At 48.0% G+C, this 20,146-nt stretch overlaps 1 protein-coding gene across 10 annotated transcripts in view; it reads right to left on the bottom strand.

Annotated features, from left to right (window-relative positions):
- Positions 1-20,146, bottom strand: part of LOC144728146 (uncharacterized) — a 26,153-nt gene extending 6,007 nt beyond the window's left edge. The window contains exons 1-13 of one of the 10 annotated variants that reach the window (XM_078607469.1): positions 19,917-20,136; positions 16,700-16,810; positions 16,179-16,522; positions 15,520-15,693; positions 13,396-13,870; positions 11,361-11,626; positions 9,942-10,056; positions 8,579-8,785; positions 7,904-8,068; positions 6,817-6,894; positions 1,717-1,853; positions 606-831; positions 153-239 (exon numbers count right to left, since the gene is read on the bottom strand). In XM_078607469.1, coding sequence (XP_078463595.1) covers positions 153-239; positions 606-831; positions 1,717-1,853; positions 6,817-6,894; positions 7,904-8,068; positions 8,579-8,785; positions 9,942-10,056; positions 11,361-11,626; positions 13,396-13,870; positions 15,520-15,693; positions 16,179-16,472 — 2,224 coding nt within the window. In that variant the 5' untranslated portion in view covers positions 16,473-16,522; positions 16,700-16,810; positions 19,917-20,136. Of the gene's footprint in view, positions 1-152; positions 832-1,716; positions 1,854-6,816; positions 6,895-7,903; positions 8,069-8,578; positions 8,786-9,941; positions 10,057-11,360; positions 11,627-13,395; positions 13,871-15,519; positions 15,694-16,178; positions 16,523-16,699; positions 16,811-19,254; positions 19,434-19,916 lie in introns of those variants that run through there. The other 9 variants (XM_078607472.1, XM_078607470.1, XM_078607473.1 and 6 more) reach the window with 9 other exon arrangements.

Genomic DNA, 20,146 nt, shown 5'->3' with positions numbered 1-20,146 from the left:
ATAGCAGCACTAGCAGTACTAGCTGCCAGCAACGTCACTGCCATGACGGTGGTGTTGTGACTGGGTCGTGTGGTCGAGTGTTGTGGTGCGCCTTGGCGGTGTATGTGGGCGATGTGGTGTAATGTGGTTGGAGTGATCGGCTGCGTTCCCACCGGGGTGTGTGCTCTTGAGGTGGTTGTGCAACGCACGGCTGTCGGCAAACACGGCCTGGCACAGGCCACACAGCTGTGGCTGGGACTCTGTCATGGCAAGAGGCACGACGGGAGAACATAGTGAGCCACATCAAACAATACCACTCCACTCACAACCATAAAACACACTACACAAAACCATACACCACCACAATACACACTCTACTACTACCACACAACACAACCATACACCACCACACTGCACCACTACCACACAACACAGAACCACATACTACCACACAACATAGAACCATACACCACCACACAACACCATACCACAGAACCCAACACCACCACCACACCGATTGCCCCCGTGCACCACCACACATCACTCACAATGACCACACGCCACCATACAACAACACCACACGCCATCACCATATATCACCATCACACAACCACGGCACCACACACCACAATTACGACCACAGCCCCATGCAGCACACCACGGCTGTCCCGACCGGCCCTGCGCACCGCAGTCGCGGGCCTTGCTGTGCCGGATGTACGCCGCTTTGCCATCAAAGGTGGTGTCGCAAAGGTGGCAGACGAGAGGTCCGGCCCGCGCGGTGCTGCGGCGATTCTGAGCGGCAAACACCGCTGGGTGATGCACGCGGTTGTGGTACCACAGCCCTGACAGGTGCTATACACACATACACAGATACATGCATACACACATACATACAGATACAATACACGATGAACCCCCATATAGCCTTAACAGACTGTGGGGGCAAGTGCTGTTAGCGAGTACCTATGAAGGCCGGCAAGGCACACAAAGAGGTGGGTGGCCAGCTCCATGCCCAGGCGCTTTTGTCTCCCGAGTAGCAATGTTTTTATACACCGCACCAGGTACACATTTGAGGCTGAGTTGCCCTAGGGGAGGCCCAGGACCTGTTCAGATAATCGTTACTGGTGTTGGCCGTGAGCGTGAATCGAACTCAAGTCGCCGGGTGCATAGCGCAGCATGCTAACTGCTGCTCCACTGCTCTCCATAAACACATCTACATACAGATTACATACATACACAGATACATACACAACGACAACTGATGTTTGCCACTAAGTGGAGGTGATGTTACCATGGCACTAATGCCAAGCTAGGTGCATCTTAAGGCCACGTGAAGTGTCGAAGTGCTCGCCGACAGGTCATGGGACAGACCCAGGTCTTATGGGTTCACAGACTGAGATAACTGGCAGATGCACCATCTGTGCCCCCTACTGTGCTAACTTCATGTATTTTAGCCGCCCGCACTTTGCTCTTTGTTGTGAGCATCGCTACTCTGCTCTCCTGTGTTGCTGGAGAGAAACTGCCTCTAACTCACCAGTAGCATCCTTCACGAGCCACAGAGGCTGATCTTGACACCCTTGGTACCAGTCTTGACAAGTTCACTGAACTCCAGATCCTCCCGTACCGCATCAGCCCATCTCTTCTTTAGCGCATGCCTTGCCCATTAATCCCCCTCTATCCAGCCAAACAGAAGCTGCTTTGGAATGAGTGTGCATGTTGTGACCTGTAGCCTCTCACCTGGTAGGCCTTGCAACACACGTCACAGGAGTAGGGTTTGCCTCCCAGGTGAGTCACCAGGTGTCGCTCCAAGGCGGCGGGAGTGGTGAAGGTGCGCTGGCAGTGGTCGCATGGGAAGCACTCGTTTGGGTGTGTCTCTGTGGGTACAGAGACAAGACGTCCCCCATTTTAACAGACCATTGGGGTAAGTGCTGTTAGCGAGAATCCTATGAAAGGCCAATGCGGCACAGGAGGGGGTGTGTGGCCAGCACCTTGTCCGGCCACCTTTGCCTCCCCAGTACTCTTTTAAAGATGAGTCAACCTAGGGCAGTGATTGGCAACCTATGGCTCTGGAGCCGCATGCTACTCTTTGGCTTGTCCCTTGCACCTCTTTGGCTGCCCCTTTGTGGGCAGCTGTTTTAAAGAAAAAACTGTAAATCTTAAAACATAATTTAACATAAAGAAACATTTCCATGAAAGAGGTTTTTGGGTTATATCGCGTAAATATATAAATGTGTCGTTAAAACCCGCCACCACCCGACACAGCCAACTAGTAAGGGTTATCACGTAAACAGAACATGCCAATTCGTCACTAATTCTAGATTTGAAGCTTTCGTGACTGCAAGGAATCATATTCTTAGGTTTTTTCGGTAAAGTCACGTAGGTAAAACATCAAAATTAATGAAAATAAAATAAAATAAAAAGAAAAATCACGACGTTTCGGAGGCAACACAAGTCTCCATCATCAGGTGGGACCGTCACAGCCGAATTAGCTGCATCAAGTGAGGCAATGATTCAAGAAGTAATCCCTTATAAGCAAGTTGAAGGGGGGAGGAGAGGAGGGGCTCATCAGAATGTGGTAGCCAATGAATGGAACGTATCGGGAGGGAGGGGGGCGGGGCTCAAAGACAGCACGGAGTGCTAAGTACAACGCATCGGGAGGGGGAGGGGGGGAGCGGGGCCAAAACAATGGACGACGGCTTGGACGCGTTTGCTGCTGCACACGCCAACACAATGGACAGAGAGGGGGGAGGGGAGGTCTGATACACATGATAGACAAAAGAACGAAAATGCCCATGTTTATACCAATGCTGGCTGAACAATGAAGAGAGCACTGCCAAAAAATAACTGAAGATGTTAACACTCGGTAAAGTAAAGTAAAATAGTGCCTGTCAGATAAGATGGTCCAAAAATGTGTAATTAAGTCTTTTTTGCGTGGTTGATAACATCTTTCCAATGATTACTAAGTTTGTACCCATCATCACGGTTGAAATTATGTCTGTGTTTGTATATTTGTATGGCTTCGTGTACAAACATTTGATGGTAGCCGGGAGGTTTGCAGAGAACCTTGGTCTCGGAAAAGACAATTTCATGAGAGCCCACCGAGTTGTAGCAATGATCGGCAACGGCAGAAGAATCAGTTCTGCCGTGTTTCAGATCTGACTTGTGCTCGCGGACACGATCAGAAACATGACGTTTCGTTTCTCCAATGTAGCAATCACCACAAATGCAACTCAATTTGTAGACTCCAGGATACTGTAAGTCAGGAACGACATCCTTCACAGATGGAATCAGATCACGGATTTTATGCACTGTACTGAATCGGACTTGGATCTTATGTTTGTTTAGAATTTTGGAGATCTTTTTGGTCACGCCTGCTATGTATGGTAACGTGATGGTTTTGGTCGGAGTTTCAAGTGGCTGTTTCTGTGTCGTGGGAGAGACAGCTTGGCGGATAGTACAGTCAGAGTATCCGTTCATCCTAAGGGCCCGATGTACATGTCTTAATTCACCGGTCAGGTGGTGTTTGTCAGAAATGCCATGGGCTCTGTGGTATAGCGTTTTGATGAGAGAATTCTTTTGAGATGGGTGGTGGTGGGAATCCGGTTTCAAGTAGGAATCTGTGTGGGTGGTCTTCCTGTAACAAGGTAATACCCATCGCTTTCACACTCACATCCGCTGCTGTGTCCTCACCGAACTCTAAACAGATCTTATTTAAAGCTAGCCTATCACTAATCTTGGAGAGAATAAGGTTACTCCGATCTGAACTCGATAATTTAGACAAGACTCTCTTACAAACACATTTAATGTCAACACAAAAAATGTCACCTTCTGATTGGAACCACGTTGATAACATGACTTCTGCTTCTGCTGACTCAATGTCAGCCAAATGCAAAGCTAACCTGATTTCTAAATTCAACCTCCTATCTAAGAAGAAACCAGAGCCACACATCGCAAAGCTGGATGTTAACAAGACCGTGATTAATCAGAGTAACATCCCAATTTCTGACACTCTAAAAACGGTACTGGCCAAAGGACTAAATTTCGCCGTCACCCCTAAATATATACCAGTAGAGGATATGATTTCTCAGATTGATGTAGCCCTCAGAGGCATAGGACACATCCATGCGGATGTAGCAAGAGCTGAAATATCTACTATTCTTAAGAATGCTAAGAAACCCACTAGTAACATCAGCAAAAACGAACGCTCTGAACTCGCGGACCTAAAAAAGAGATGATATAGTCATCCTCTCGGCAGACAAGGGCAATGCCACGGTCATCATGGATAAAGATTCATACAACAACAAAATCCTGGACCTTCTTAATGATGGGAGCTACTCCAAAATTAAAAACGATCCCACTAAAAGCCTAACGACGAAAACCAACAGTATCATCACGAGTTCGACTTCCCTAATCGAACCAAGCAAACGTCCCTCTCTAAAACCATCGGCGGCAAGACCTCCCAGACTCTATGGTCTTCCCAAAATCCATAAGGAAGGCACCCCGCTACGACCCATTGTGTCGACAATAAACTCTCCTACGTACAAACTAGCCCGATTTCTATCAGATACTCTGCTCCCTTTCACAGGCAAGACCTCTTCGGCAGTACTCAACTCAACCCAATTAGTCTCTATGGTTAAGGACATGGTACTATCTCCTGATGACATCCTCGTCAGCTTTGATGTAGTATCTTTGTTTACCAAAGTCCCAGTACCGGACACCCTAACAATAATTGAGGACTTAGTCCAACATGGATTGAATTCTGATGCACCTGCGCTGGTTAGGCATTGCCTCACCAACACCTATTTTACCTGGAATGGCACCTTCTACAAACAGAATGAGGGTACCCCTATGGGCTCCCCTTTGTCACCAGTTATAGCCAACATGTTCATGGAAAAGTTTGAATCAGACGCCATCCAGACATCTACCCTGCGTCCTTCCCTGTGGAAGAGGTATGTGGATGACACTTTCGTCATCTGGCCACATGGCCTCCCAGCATTGAACCACTTCTTGGACCACATCAATTCTAGACACCCATCCATCAGATTCACCATGGAAGTGGAGAAAGACGGTAAACTACCATTCTTGGATATTCTGTTTGAGAGGAGGCCTGACGGATCCTTGGGACATTCTGTCTACAGGAAAGCCACCCACACAGATTCCTACTTGAAACCGGATTCCCACCACCACCCATCTCAAAAGAATTATCTCATCAAAACGCTATACCACAGAGCCCATGGCATTTCTGACAAACACCACCTGACCGGTGAATTAAGACATGTACATCGGGCCCTCAGGATGAACGGATACTCTGACCGTACTATCCGCCAAGCTGTCTCTCCCACCACACAGAAACAGCCACTTGAAACTCCGACCAAAACCATCACGTTACCATACATAGCAGGCGTGACCAAAAAGATCTCCAAAATTCTAAACAAACATAAGATCCAAGTCCGATTCAGTACAGTGGATAAAATCCGTGATCTGATTCCATCTGTGAAGGATGTCGTTCCTGACTTACAGTATCCTGGAGTCTACAAATTGAGTTGCATTTGTGGTGATTGCTACATTGGAGAAACGAAACGTCATGTTTCTGATCGTGTCCGCGAGCACAAATCAGATCTGAAACACGGCAGAACTGATTCTTCTGCCGTTGCCGATCATTGCTACAACTCCGTGGGCTCTCATGAAATTGTCTTTTCCGAGACCAAGGTTCTCTGCAAACCTCCCGGCTACCATCAAAGGTTTGTACACGAAGCCATACAAATATACAAACACAAGCATAATTTCAACCGTGATGATGGGTACAAACTTAGTAATCATTGGAAAGATGTTATCAACCACGCAAAAAAGACGTAATTACACATTTTTGGACCATCTTATCTGACAGGCACTATTTTACTTTACTTTACCGAGTGTTAACATCCCCAGTTATTTTTTGGCAGTGCTCTCTTCATTGTTCAGCCAGCATTGGTATAAACATGGGCATTTTCGTTCTTTTGTCTATCATGTGTATCAGACCTCCCCTCCCCCCTCTCTGTCCATTGTGTTGGCGTGTGCAGCAGCAAACGCGTCCAAGCCGTCGTCCATTGTTTTGGCCCCGCTCCCCCCCCTCCCCCTCCCGATGCGTTGTACTTAGCACTCCGTGCTGTCTTTGAGCCCCGCCCCCCTCCCTCCCGATACGTTCCATTCATTGGCTACCACATTCTGATGAGCCCCCCCCTCTCCTCCCCCCTTCAACTTGCTTATAAGGGATTACTTCTTGAATCATTGCCTCACTTGATGCAGCTAATTCGGCTGTGATGGTCCCACCTGATGATGGAGACTTGTGTTGCCTCCGAAACGTCGTGATTTTTGTTTTTATTTTATTTTATTTTCATTCATTTTGATGTTTTACCTACGTGACTTTACCGAAAAAACCTAAGAATATAATTCGTCACTAGTACAGCACACCGGTGTGTTGGAGAGCCAAACCACAACATTTACAATCTGAGTACGACGTTTTCCTTCTACGTGACTTTACCGAACGACCCAAAGAATCAGAATTTGTTATTTGCTGTATACCGGCTGCTGTGTTTGTATACTAGTAGCTCTGCATGTGATGCAAACTATTTTGGTCAAAGACAAAAAACTGGCTTTGGCGATCCCGACCTAAGGGAAACCTATCCGCTGTCACTGTTATTGGTCATGAGAGTAGGAATCTAACTTGGATCGCTGGGTTCGTAACACAGTGCGTGAGCCACTGCACTACCGCTCTCAACACAAACTACACTCGCGCACACACGCAAAGATGTGCACACACACGCGAACACGTGAACGCAGTATATTTATGCGGCTTACCTTTGATGTGATTAAAATACTCCTCGGCTGAAGGGAAACTCAAGTGGCACTTCTGACAGTCATTGGGTTCCTCTATGACTGCATGCACAAACACACGTATGAATATACGCATGTACACACGTGCATACACGCACTCACTACTGAACTGAACATTTTTTTTTACCAAGTAAAGCCCACTGAGCTATATAGCTCTTCTTCAGAAGCAACCCGGCCACAAATAATAGCCAAGGTGGAAATTTATAGCAGCCAAACACTCAAAGCGCATGTTTCTAAATGTCCACATGAGCACAGGGAGAACATGCGAACTCCAAATATACACCAGGCTTCAGGGTCGGGATCTAACCCAAGACCTCCTCTGTACCAGGCGAGGGAGGTAACAACTCGCCACCGCGGCGCCCCTACACACCTTTACATGCACAGGCTAACACACACATCAATGCACACTTTCAGAGACGTACATGTATATAGAGTATGCAGTGATATGTGGTGGTGTGGTGTCATCATGTGGTGAAACCATGGTACGACACTTCGTGCTGTGACACGGTGCGCCACTCATGGTGGTGGGTATGGAGGTGCAGCAAGGGTCCATTGGCCTGGCTGTATGTATGTGTGTAGAACTTTGTTCGCCTAGTACACAGCCAACCGTGCTAATTCGAGGTATGTGGGAAGGACAACAAACTAAACACAAAAAGCAATTCTAAAGAAATTAGTTTTCAATATAGATGATTTAAAATTGCATAGCTTCAGTGGCTTACCAATATCTGACGGAAGAGCGTTCCAGATGGCTGCAGAAGCACATCTTAAACCGCGTGATGCAGTGACCATCTTTGTTCAATGGCAAGCCAAATTCCACTGTAGTAGTTGTGGTTGTAATGTGGTTGTAGCCCCGGTGGTGTGGTATTGTTTCACGGTGTGGTGTGATGCGATCTGACGCGGTGTGGCACGGAGTTCCGCGCACGGCAAGCCACTCACGGTGGTGGGTGCGGAGGTGTGGCCAGAGTCCGTTGGGCTAGCTGAATGAAGCCCTGGTGGTTTGGTACTGTTTCAGAGTGTGGTGTGACATGGAGTGATGTGGAGTTCCGCTCACGGTGGTGGGTGCGGAGGTGCAGCGAGAGTCCGTTGGCCTGGCTGAAGCCCTTGCCGCAAGGGCGACACACGTAGGGCCGGTCCCCCGTGTGCGTGCGCACGTGGCGTGTCAGCTCCACCGCCTGAGGAAACGCGGCCTCGCAGTACTGGCAGCTGTACAGCCGGCCTACACCACAACCGCAACAACCACAATAACCACCACAAGCACTGCATTACCACAATCACAGCCACAGCAACCTCAATACAACAATATTACAACCACAACCACTGCATGACTACAGTCCAAACCACAGAAACTCCAATATAACCACAACTGCTGCATAACCAGTGACAGCACCAGGAACCTCAATGCAACCGCAATACCACCACAACCAGGGCATGGCCACAATCACATCTACAGCATCCTTAATGCAACCACCTAACAACCATAACCACGACTTCGGCATTCCGTGTGTGTCTAAGTCTTCCCTCGTGTCCTTGTGTCTTTGGGTCACCTTGTCTCCCATGTCTCCCCATACATTCCCGTCTGCCTATGTGTCGCCATGAGTTTCCGTGTCCCTATGTGTCCCAGTGTCTCCCCGTGTGTCCCCATGTCTCCCCATGTATGTCCACGTCTTCATGTGTGTGTGTCCGCGTGTTGTCTCCCAGTGTCGTCTTCCCCGCGCGCGTGCAGTACCCATGGCGTGCTTCCGCTTGAGGTGGTATGCGAGTGCCGCGGCCTGCGGGAAGGCGAGGGGGCAGTGTGGGCACGCGTGCGGGCGCTCGCCCGTGTGGAGACGCTCGTGGTTCTTGAGCGTGGAGGCGGCGGCGAAGCGGCTGCCGCACTCGCCACACGCAAACGGCTTCTCCGCAAAGTGTTCCGAGCGCTGGTGGTACAGCATGCCTGAGACAAAGACAAAGATGCCCCGTATAGCCTAAAGAGACTGTTAAGGCAAGTGCTGTTAAAGAGTAGTACCTATGAAGGCCAACATGGCACACAAGGGAGTGGGTGGCCAACACCACGCCCGGCCACCTTTTTCTCCCCACTGGTGATGTTTACACACCACACTACGTACTCATTTGAGGCTGAGCCGACCTAGGGGAGGCCCAATACCGGTTCAGATAATCGTCACTGGAGTTGGCCATAAGCGGGAATCGAACTCGGTCCCTGGGTTTGTAGCGCAGCACGCTAACCACAACAATGACTCAAAACACACACACACTCATTCACACATAAACATAAATACATACAAATACACCACACTGTCACCACAAACAGACGACACACACCACACATACACACCACGCTGTCACCAAACAAACTCCAAAGACAGAGACAAAGATCTCCCCCCCCCCCCGTATAGCTTTAACAGACATTAGGGGCAAGTGCTGTTAAGAGAGCACCTATAAAGGCTGGCACGGCACATGAAGGGGTCCATGGCAAGCACCCCAGAAGTGATATTTTACACACCATACCATGTAAAAACTTAAGGATGAGTTTACCTAGGAGAGGCCCATAAACTGGTTCCGATAATCATCATGGATGTTGGTCGTGGGCGGGAATCGAACTTGGGTTGCCGGGTTCACAATGTAGCACGCTAACCGCTACACTACTACCATTCTCTACAAATACATACATACATTGCTGCACAGGTTACTGCGCAGGTACTGTTAGCGAGTGGCATCTATGCAAGCCAGCGTGGCACACGAGGAGGTGGTGTAAAGGAGCCACGCCTGGCTCCCTTTGTCATTTAATGATGACGATTATCTTAAGGCAGTGTGTTTATTAATACCCCTCCCCTCTCTGTTCCGCTGCTTCTGCTCCTCCGGAGGGATAACCCTGTCACAGCCTGAGTTCGACAGGTCGCGTGTGTGGTGGGATAAAACGTGGGTAACGCTACCTCTTCCAGCACGTCTGGCCGGTATGGAAGAGTAGGCAAAAGCACCACACATAGAGGGGCTCCCCCTCAAGTGAAGGAGGGCCCCCCCGCCTTCTGCCACAGCGGTGGCGTGAGTGAGCATTGTGGGGCTTTGTCGTGGTGCCGCTGGTGCGTGCTCACCGGCCATGTACTGGAACACCTTCCCGCACAGGTTGCACGCAATGGGAGGTCGCTTTCTGCGCTTCTTCCGGGATGTAGGGCCAGACGCCTTCTCTCTACCCCCAATCTCTTCTGCCTGCAGCAGGGATGACATTTTGAGGTGCTGTCAGCATAACAGTGAAAAGTAAAACCTAATTGAAAAAGGGTAATACCTCACAGAGTTATGTATGTATGGATGTTGAACTTCTTTCGCACCATAAGTAGCCAACCGTGCTAAATGGAGGTGTGGGGGGGACAGCAAATTAAACACAAAAATCAGTTCTAAACAAATGATTTTCAATTTAGATGATTTAAAAGTGCATAGCTCCAGTGGCTTCCTAATATGGAAGGAAGAGCGTTGTTTGATAGTGAGCCAAAAGCCGCTGCTGTGAGGATGACCGGAATTTGTGATGGTTTACGCTCCTTGACGAGAGCAGCAAGGTATTGTGTCTGTATGTGTGTATGAAACTTATCTTGCACCATACCTAGCCAACCGGCTAAACAGAGGTGCAGGGGAAAGAACCAACTCAACACAAAAATCTGTTCTAAATAAGAGTTTAATATTTAGATTCAAAAGTGCATTACTCCAGTGGCATCCTAATATAGGAAGAGCATTCCAGACGGCCGCAAAAGCGCACCTGAAAGAACGCAATGAGGTGACCGTCTTTGTTCAATGGTTAGCCAAAAGCCGCTGCTACGAAGATGACCGGAGTTTTCTTTATGGCTTATGCTCCTTGACGAGATTGGCAAGATATTGTAGTTCATTTGTGGCAAGCACTTTGTGTGCAATGCTCTCAGCTCGGACACGGTGAGCTGAAGAGCTGAATAAGTGGATTAATTTAAAATTGTAATCGACTCCTGGTTTTGCGATCAATTGCTTGGAGCCCTTTTAAACATGGTGACTGCCCCTTCTGCAAATCCACTCGTGGCGCGATGTGGCGGATTGAAGTGGCTTATCATGTGGAATGTATTGCACCCAGATACTCTAAAAGGCATGTTTCTAAATGTGGAGAGAAAAACCGGACTTGGAGAAAAATCCACACGACCACGGGGAGAGAGACAATGCAAACTCCAAATATACAGGCGACAGGGTCGGAATCGAATCCACGACCTCCCTGTATTACCAGGCGAGGTATTTAACATCTCACCAAGCACTGCCCATCACCTCCTGTCCAGCGGCATACGTGGGAACAAAGGTGACACTTGCTTACGACTCGAGTATTTTTTGTGTCAGCTGACAAGTCGAGTAACTGGGCTGCCCAGCTCTACTTGTCTGTGCTGTCCCGTGTTGTTGTCGGTTCACATTTTCGCCTTGCCCAGACGCCGGCCAGGCTTTGTCCGCTTCCTTTTGAAGGCAGCTTTTGCAAATAACCAAGTTGGTGAACGCGCGCTTGCACTCACCGTGTCAGCAAGGGGGACCACGGGGGGAGTACTGCGCGGGGACCCGGGACTCGGCGCCGGCTCCTTCATCGCCGCGGCTGGCGCCACCCTCTTCCTGCGCGTGGCTCCACGTTTACACGCTTCCTCACGCTGCTGCCCCTCGTCGAATGTGGTTGCGGTGGTGGTGGCGGCGGTGGTGGTGGCGGTTGTAGTGGCAGTGGGTGCGGTAGTGTGGCCGGACGGCGGCGGTTGCTGTGGTGTGGTTGGTGGTGCAGTCAGTGGAGTGGCTGGGATGATGAGACAGAGGGAGTGGGGGAGGGGATCATGTTCAGGATATGGACAGGTCGGAGAAGCCGAGCCAGTACCACTGGGGATACTGGGTTCGAATCCAGGTCTTATACCCCACCGTTATTATTATCAGTATGTTTGTTGAATCGGCAAAGCCTCACCGAGTCTCAAGTATATTTTTCAGGAGGATACCGCCAAATGTATTGCAGTAGGAGGGGGTGATGTTGCTCTGCAATCCCAATTGAGTAATTTGTGGGTACATTTTCAGCATTGGGATGTTTAGGCCCTCAGCAATTACAATGGGTGTAATTTTTAGCTATGGGAGTAAAGCGTAGAACCCAGTGGAAACACATACAGAACAGGGGAATAACAGACAAACTCCCCGCACACTCAACACTCTACAGAACATGTGGAGAACAAACAGACTCCACACTAGGCCAGGAATCAAATCCAGGCCCTTTTGGCCATGGCGGATTAAATGAGGTTCTTAAGTGTAGTGAGTTGATGGTCCCAGCGTAAGTAACTGGTGATGCAGAGGTCAATAGAACGACTGAGTGAGGATAACGGGGGACCGAGAGGGTAAGCAAAGTGAGTAGGTGAGTGAGCAGGTGACTGAGTGAGTGGGTGAATGAACTAGCGAGCGGGTGAGTGAGCTAATGGGTGGGTGAGTGGGGTAGGCGAGCGAACAGGTGAGTAAGCTAGCTAGCGGCCGAGTGAGCAAGTGAGCGGGTGAGGAGCTAGCGAGTGGGTGAGTGGGTAGGAGAGTTTGCGGGTGAGTGAGATAGGGAGCAGGCGAGTGAGCTAGTGAGCGGGCGAGCGGGCCGGGGGGGGGCGGGGCAAGGTGGTGAAGTGGGGGTGGTAGGGGAGTAGGGGATAAGCGATCGAGCGGGAAGCCGTGCTGACCTCTCGGGGCTGGGGCATTCTCACTCGTGGTTATTTTAATGTTCTCATTTCCCGCACGGCGCTGTGGGATTTGCAGGCGAGAACAGAACGCGGCACCAATTTCCGCCGTGTCTGAAAAAAACCCCACTAAAGCCACCGACACATCCTAATTATTGCAAACTCGTCAACAATTGCTGGAATTGAGCCAAATTGAGTTCTGATTTAATGCGATGGATTTTCGTGACTCAGAGGGGTGATGTTATCTTCCTCGCCTGGTATGTAGGAGGTCGGGGGTTCAATCCCGACCCTGACGATATCCAAGTGATGTGGATTTTTCTCCGGGTCCTCTGGTTATTCCCATTTAGAAACGTGCGTTTATATTATTTAGCTGCCAAGTTCCACATGATAAGCCACTTCGTTGAGCTATCATTTGTGGCTAGGTCACTTCAAAAAAGAAGCTAATAGCTCAGTGGGCTTTACCTGCTAAGAAAAAAAAATGTTATATTTATTTTTAAGTTGATTTGTTTACCTTTTCTTTACTTTGCACTCCGATCGTGTTTTGTATTGTGTGTTGTTGTAACGTTCTGACCTGCTCCTATTGGGCATCTGTGAAAAAGAAGCTTCATAGTTCAACAGATTCCTCCTGCAGTATAAATATTCTGATTCTGAGAGACGCTCAGCCGGCAATGATGAGTATATCTGGGTTGGAATCCGGGTTTCAGCCATCCGGCCGAGATTAAACTAGGGTTCTCAAATGCAGCAAACTGATGGTCTCATCCTTGGCACCAATGAAGAAGTCTCCCATCATCAACATCTAGGGGAGCCAATGGTAACTCTAAGGGGCGTGCAATCCGCGTGGGTGCGTGTCCGGTTCGTCAAAGATTACCTGAGGTGCCGACCAGCCTGGCTTTGAGACGCCGGCGATGGATTAGTGTCGGCGCCACCGCCTCCGGGTTCCGCACTGCACCGATTCCGGCCGGTGATGGCACAATCGACTTCACTTCCTGCACTGCAGGGGGCGGCTCGGAAAGTGAGGTCGTGGCATCGGAAGGTAGCACAGGAAGCGATGTCACGAGGACAGACGTCACAGGGAGCGGTGTGCCTGCAGGAGTCTTTCTGGTCCCGTCGCCCTCATTTACACTAGAGGCATTTTTCTCCACACTTGGCATCACGGGGATTGACGTCACGGGGATTGACGTCACGGGGATTGACGTCACGGGGATTGACGTCACGGGGATTGACGTCACGGGGATTGACGTCACGGGGATTGACGTCACGGGGATTGACGTTATGGGGAGTGACGTCATGGGGAGTGAAGACGTGACGCCGCCATCAGTGAATATGAATTGCCACGCCTCGCCCTGTGGATGAAAAGCGATCGCAATTAACTATTGTTATTTTACCAGGTAAGGCCCACTGAGCTATACAGCTGTTTTTCAGAAGTGACCTGGCTACAAATGATAGCTCAACGAAGTGGCTTATCATGATGTGGAAATTTATAAGACAAATACTCTAAACGCATGTTGTTTCTAAATGTGGAGGGAAAAACTGGAGGACCCGGATAAAAATCAATGTGACCACCGGGAGAACATATAAACTAAAAATATATACAGGCGTCATGGTCGGGATTGACCCACGACCTCCTGTAGACCAGGCGAGGTCGTTAACGTTTCGGCACTGTGGCGCCCCAGACGTGGCCATTAAGTGGAAGTACAATACGTGGGTTTGCGAACGTGTCAGTTTCGCGGAGCTTCGAGCGTCAACGCCGCGAAAGAAAAGCGCAGCTATTCATGAAACCCGAGTGCTCGTGTCAAGATATTGTTTTCAAATTTTCACAAAAATGGTTAATCCCCATCCTGGACAATCTGCCCAAGGATAATGAAAGTTAACTGAAATGATCAAAAATAGGAATAGGCTTTACACTTTCTGGTAATAAAACAGGTATTAAAAACTTCAAACACCAAATAGATCCCTTTTTCAAGGCTTAAAGTCTCCATTAACCACACAGACTTGTGTAGGCCAACCAGTTTCAAAGACAATGCATATATGCAATGTCCTGGTGTCTATAAGCGGAGTTGTGTCTGCGGCAGCAGCTACATTGGTGAAATGAAGCGACATGTCTCAGACCGGGTTCGCGAACACAAAGCGGATTTGAAACACGGTAGAACCAACACCTAGGCGGTGGCAGATCATTGTTTCAACGCTGTGGGCACACATGACATTGTTTTCTCTGAGACCAAGGTGCTCTGCAATCCCTCGGGCTACCATCGGAGATTTGTTCATGAAGCCATCCAGATAAACAAACACAGACAAAACTTGAATCGAGAAGATGGATTCAGGTTGAGAAATCATTGGAAGGACGTGATAAACCATGTCAAGTTTTAACTGCTGTGATTTTCACTCGCCCACCCGTGCGGTTTTTGTTTTCGGTGACTAATTCAAGCTCATTGACATGCTAATTTCTACAGCCCCACTCGTCCCTGCACACCACAATCCCTTCCCCCCCCTACCAGCCCCCACCTGGCTCTGCACGCCACAAACCCTCCCCCCTCTCCCCGTGAACTCCTGCAGCCACGACTCAACAAAACTCCTGCCCCCCATTCCCCCCCCCCGTGCCTATATAAAGCCACAACAGCAGATCATTTTCTCACCTGATAACGGACGCTTGTGTTGTGACCAAAACGTCGTGTTTCTTTTATTATTTTTTTCTATCTACGTAACTTTACCGAAAGAACCAGAGAGAATGCACATATTATTATCAGAGCATGTTTGTTTTCATTATTTTCTACAAGTATGTGCAGTTGATGCAGACTTGATCCCTTGCAAAAGGTATCTATTTGGTGTTTGAACATCGTAACACTTCCTCTTTTATTGCATGAAAGAGTAAAACCTATTCCTACTTTATATAATTTTGGATACTGGCAAAATGTCCCATAAGATAAAAGTTAACCGCATAACAACTGCTCCACAATTTTGGATGATGATGGCAGTGAATTGTGACTTCACTCACCTCTTCCTTAGCGGAGGGGTCTTCATCAGATAAGGGGCACACAGTGATGATTGGTGGCGGTGACGAGTGCGGTTCGGCGTCCGAACGTTGGGGATCAGTGAAACCGCCGGAAACCGCGCCCAGCGCCGCACGGCACGCGTCTGCCACATCGCTCATCTGCAGCCCCTCGGCAACCTGCGCCACAACCACGACACCACAACCACAACACCATAATGACTTTGGCACAACAGCAATGATCACGGGGATAACCAACATTATGTCACACCCATCACAACAACTGCTAAAATCACAAATTAAACAACCACAGCTATTACAATCACCAATACCATCACAAACACCACAATGATCAACGTTATAACGGTTGTATATTTGGAGTTTGTATGTTCTCCCCGTGGTCACGTGGGTTTTGTTCCGGATTTATCCTTCCATATTTAAAATCAACAAACGTTTAGAATATTTGGCTGCTATACAAAGTACATATGATAAGCCACTTTCTTGAGCTATCATTTGTGACCAGGTCGCTTCTGAAAAATATCTATATAGCTCAGTAAGCCTGACCTAGTAAAATACAAAAAATGTTTTAGTTTAACTTTAGTTTAAAATAAATAATAGTTTAGTTTTAGTTTGAAATAAAGAGTTTAGTTTACAGTTTAGCTTACTTGCACGAGTCTGGTGGCATTATGCCGGCCCGGCGGGATGGTACCGGCGTATGCCACCTCCAGGAGCAGCGCGATCTCATCAGCAGTGGCGATGGAGGGGTCGACGGAGAGCGTGGCGGCATCAGCCTCCAGCAGCAGCGCCCCGAGCAGCGCGGGGCTGGCAGCCGCCAGGACGGCCCGGTGTGCGCGGAAAGCCACGCGGCCCGCCATCAGCGTCACGTCGCACAACCGCTGCTGGCGTCGCAACGCAGACAGGCGGCGCAGCAACGTGTGCGCGTAGTTCGGCAGCTCCATCGGTCACGTGCGCGCTCGTCCGGCCGCTCGTCAGCTACTCACCGAACCGCCTGTAGGATTGTACAAATACTTGTTCAACTGCTTACTCGATTGCTCATCCAACTGCCTGTCCAACTTTTTGTCTGCTCGTACAAATGCTTACCCCCCCTCTACCCATTGTCCAACTACTTGTTCAACCGTATAACAATTTCTTGTCCACTTCTCTAACCGCTCATTTAAATGCTCACCCCCAACTGCTTGCCCAAGGCACTTGACCAGCTTCTCACCACACCGCTTGTCCAATCGCCCACCTGGTTGCTGGTGGAGCAGCGAGGTTTGACGGTGAAGGCCGAGTCTGCCTTGGGAAGACACAAAAGAACGAAGCAGGGGCGAGTTACTGTTAGTTGGGGAGGGCTTAGTTCATAATGGCTGTGTTGGACAGGCAGGAAGCTAACAGGACGAAGTTTCTAGGTTTTAAATCTAAGGCCAGGTGTCTCTTCTTCTTTCGTACGGCTGCTGATGTAAGTGCAAAGCAACAACTACAATTTCACATTCAGGTGGTCAAGCCAGATCAGGAGCAGCGGAGTGTATCGCTGTGATGTCTCCTTTGTAATTGTAGATCGGAGATTGGGTCGTTATATGTTGTACTGTCTGTTGTGGATGACTAGTCGCACACTAATTTTCCATTGTCTCTCATCACCATCATCAACAATCATGGTGATCGCCACTGTTCTGTGATGCTGCAAGCACTCACTCCTGTTTCTAACCAGGGTTTATGATTGCCGCCTACAACGCTGACTTGTCTAAATACAGCCGCACCTTAATATGATGCAGTCAATCATAGGAGAGTAAAAAAAATCAGCAAGGTATTCAGCCTGGACGTTAACAGGGGCAGTGATTCGACAGCAGATTGCTGGGGGAATGGGGTTCCAGACTATTGGGACAAGAGGTGCTTGGTTCAAGCCCTAGGGCTGCTCGTCTCTCAGCGGACCCAATTGCCGTGTCAAAACACACCGATCCATCATCGATGAGTTATGTTTGAAATATTTTCGTACTTTTATTATTTAATTGCTGTTTAGTTCATTGCTGTACTTTGATTATTTTGCCGATTGTGAGAAGAGCGGTGCAGATGACAATGCCACCTCTTGTTACTCGTTGCAGAGGAACGGCTTCTCTGCCCGCGCAATAATTGTCCACGCGTCTTCGTAAACCTTTAATCACGGTTGGCTAGGTACGGTGCGAAAGAAGTTCAACATACAGTACAGACATTTATTGAAACTGCCACTGTAAACTCTGCGCTCGGTGGTAGGCCTCGGCAAGGTAAGGTAATTTACCATTTTTATCGGGTAAAAGGGTAAAGGTGTCGACATGCCAAGGGGTAAGGTAAAGGGTAGGGTAAAGGTAGCGCGATGTATTACCCGGTAAATACGGTACCTTGCTCTGTGGCGCAGTCCGTGGCCTCCATTTAATAAGTAATATTTTTTTTTAAAAATTAAACGCGCTTTTATGAAATGTACTAGTAATGGCAGAACTCCACGAATCCAGGAAGTGGCCCCGAAGCTTGCCACAGCATAAGTGACCGTGGCCAATTACAGCCAACGTCAGTTGAGCGTGGACGATTAGATCCGAACCGAAACATAACATATCAAAAATAATGTTTAAAAATGTTTTTTTAAAGATAGAATATAGTATTGTAATCAGTATGAGATAAGTATACCAAGTTTGCAGTCGATACCACATTGGTTAGTGGGTTAAAATTGAGTTTCAAGATTTAAGGATACAACAACGACAACAATAACGACAACAACAGAGTGAGTTCAAGGAAAGCGTGTAAAATTGGAATCGAGAGTATTCTATATGAATAAAGCGCTCTACCTGGCATTTACCGTTATAAACCTTTTTCATGTGTTGTAGTACCCCAGTAATTACCCTGTAATTGGGTAATTTGTATGCGGTAAGGGTAAAAGGTAAGGCTCGTTGCTTTTTACATTTTACCGTACCTGCTAAAGGGTAGAAGGTAGGGTAGAGTGATTGTATTGTGGGAAGGTAAAAGGTAGGGTAAAGGTAGGCTCGTTGCTTTTTACCTTTTACCTTACCGAGGCCTACTCGGTGGCTCGTCCACCGCCCAGGAGCAATGGAAATCAACTCGGAGCTGTGTGTGGATCTCATAGCTGTCAACCCATACGGTTTAACCCGTATTCCTGTACAGGGTAATTGAGTTTTCAGGTCCATATGGCGTACAGCCGTTTCAATACGGGCAACACTTTTTTTGTCTATTTGTTTTTACCCCTTGTGATGGGACTTTGTAGGATGACCAATAAGGTCTGTGATAAGGTCGGCACTGATAAGGGGCCGTCCATAAATGACGTCACGCGATTTTGGACGATTTTGGACCCCCCCCATTGTCACAAATGTCTGACCCCCCCAGGTGCGTGACGTCATCTATGGACGACCCCTAAGGGGTTAACAGGTACGCGTACGGTGCGAAAGAAGTTCAACATCCAATGCAGACATTTTCTTGGTTCTTTCGGTAAAGTCACGTAGGTAAAAATAAGTAATAATAAATGAAATTTTCGTTGTTTTCATTTATTATTATTATTTTACCTACGTGACTTTACTTTAAACACCTAAGAGTATGAATCATTGCAGTCACGAAAGCTTCAAATCTAGAATAAACACAACGAACACCTTTATTATGAACCATGGCTGATGACGACGATGACGATGAATTGATCACCCCGCACCAAATACCGGAGCCGCAATGTGACCAGGCTGGTGAAGTATGGACTTTTATGACGCTCACCACCTGCACGGCGTGGAGGGGCGCACATCCAGCGGTGGATTGACCATGGCCGGTGGACTCCAACCTCAATAGGCACCGAGCATGGAGTCGATAAAGTTGTACTGGAGAGGGCCTTCTCTAGATTTGAAGCTTTCGTGACTGCAAGGATTCATACTCTTAGGTTTTTTCGGTAAAGTCACGTAGGTAAAAATAAATAATAATAACATTTTAATAGAAATAAAATAATAGAAATAAAATAATAATTAAATTTTTTCTAGTATTTTGATTTCTATTATTATAGAAATAAAAATAATTATTTTATTGCTATTACTTTTATTTCTATTATTATTAAAATTTTATTATTTATTTTTACCTACATGACTTTACCGAAAAAACCTAAGAGTAGGAGGGCCTTCTCTGCTATAACTTTACTAAAGCCTCGACGAAATGCGGTCCATTGATAAAGTTATTTCGGGCATTGCTTTATAACTTTATTGCTCCCCCCCCCGCCACATCAATAAAGTTATTATTTGTGTTGCAATGGGGATAAGGCAAGGCGAGAGAGGGCCACGGGGGAACGCCGGAACGAGAGGAGGAGGAGGGGGAACGAGAGACGAGGCCTTCAAACAGCGACATAAACCACGCGGCCATTCTGAACGTTAAGCCGCAGCACGCCTGCTTACCTTGGAAGGATTGTTGTTTTGGCAACGAATGTTTCTTCCCCGATATTATTACGACCACGATGGTTTTACGGTGATTGTAAGTACGAATGATTAATTAGTTTTTCTGTAAATCTAAGCAAAACCATTTTAACGATTAAAAAAATCTACGACGGGTCCACGTTGCGTGATGACGTCGTCGCGCACGGAAGTCGGAAGTGACGTAATCGCGCTGCAAGTGACGCAATGACGCA

Source organism: Lampetra planeri, chromosome 27 (assembly GCF_965212315.1).
Source record: "Lampetra planeri chromosome 27, kcLamPlan1.2.h2, whole genome shotgun sequence".
In the NCBI taxonomy this organism is placed as follows: Eukaryota; Metazoa; Chordata; class Hyperoartia; order Petromyzontiformes; family Petromyzontidae; genus Lampetra; species Lampetra planeri.
The sequence above is the reverse complement of the archived record's forward strand: the minus strand, read 5'-3'. Positions and strand labels throughout refer to the sequence as shown.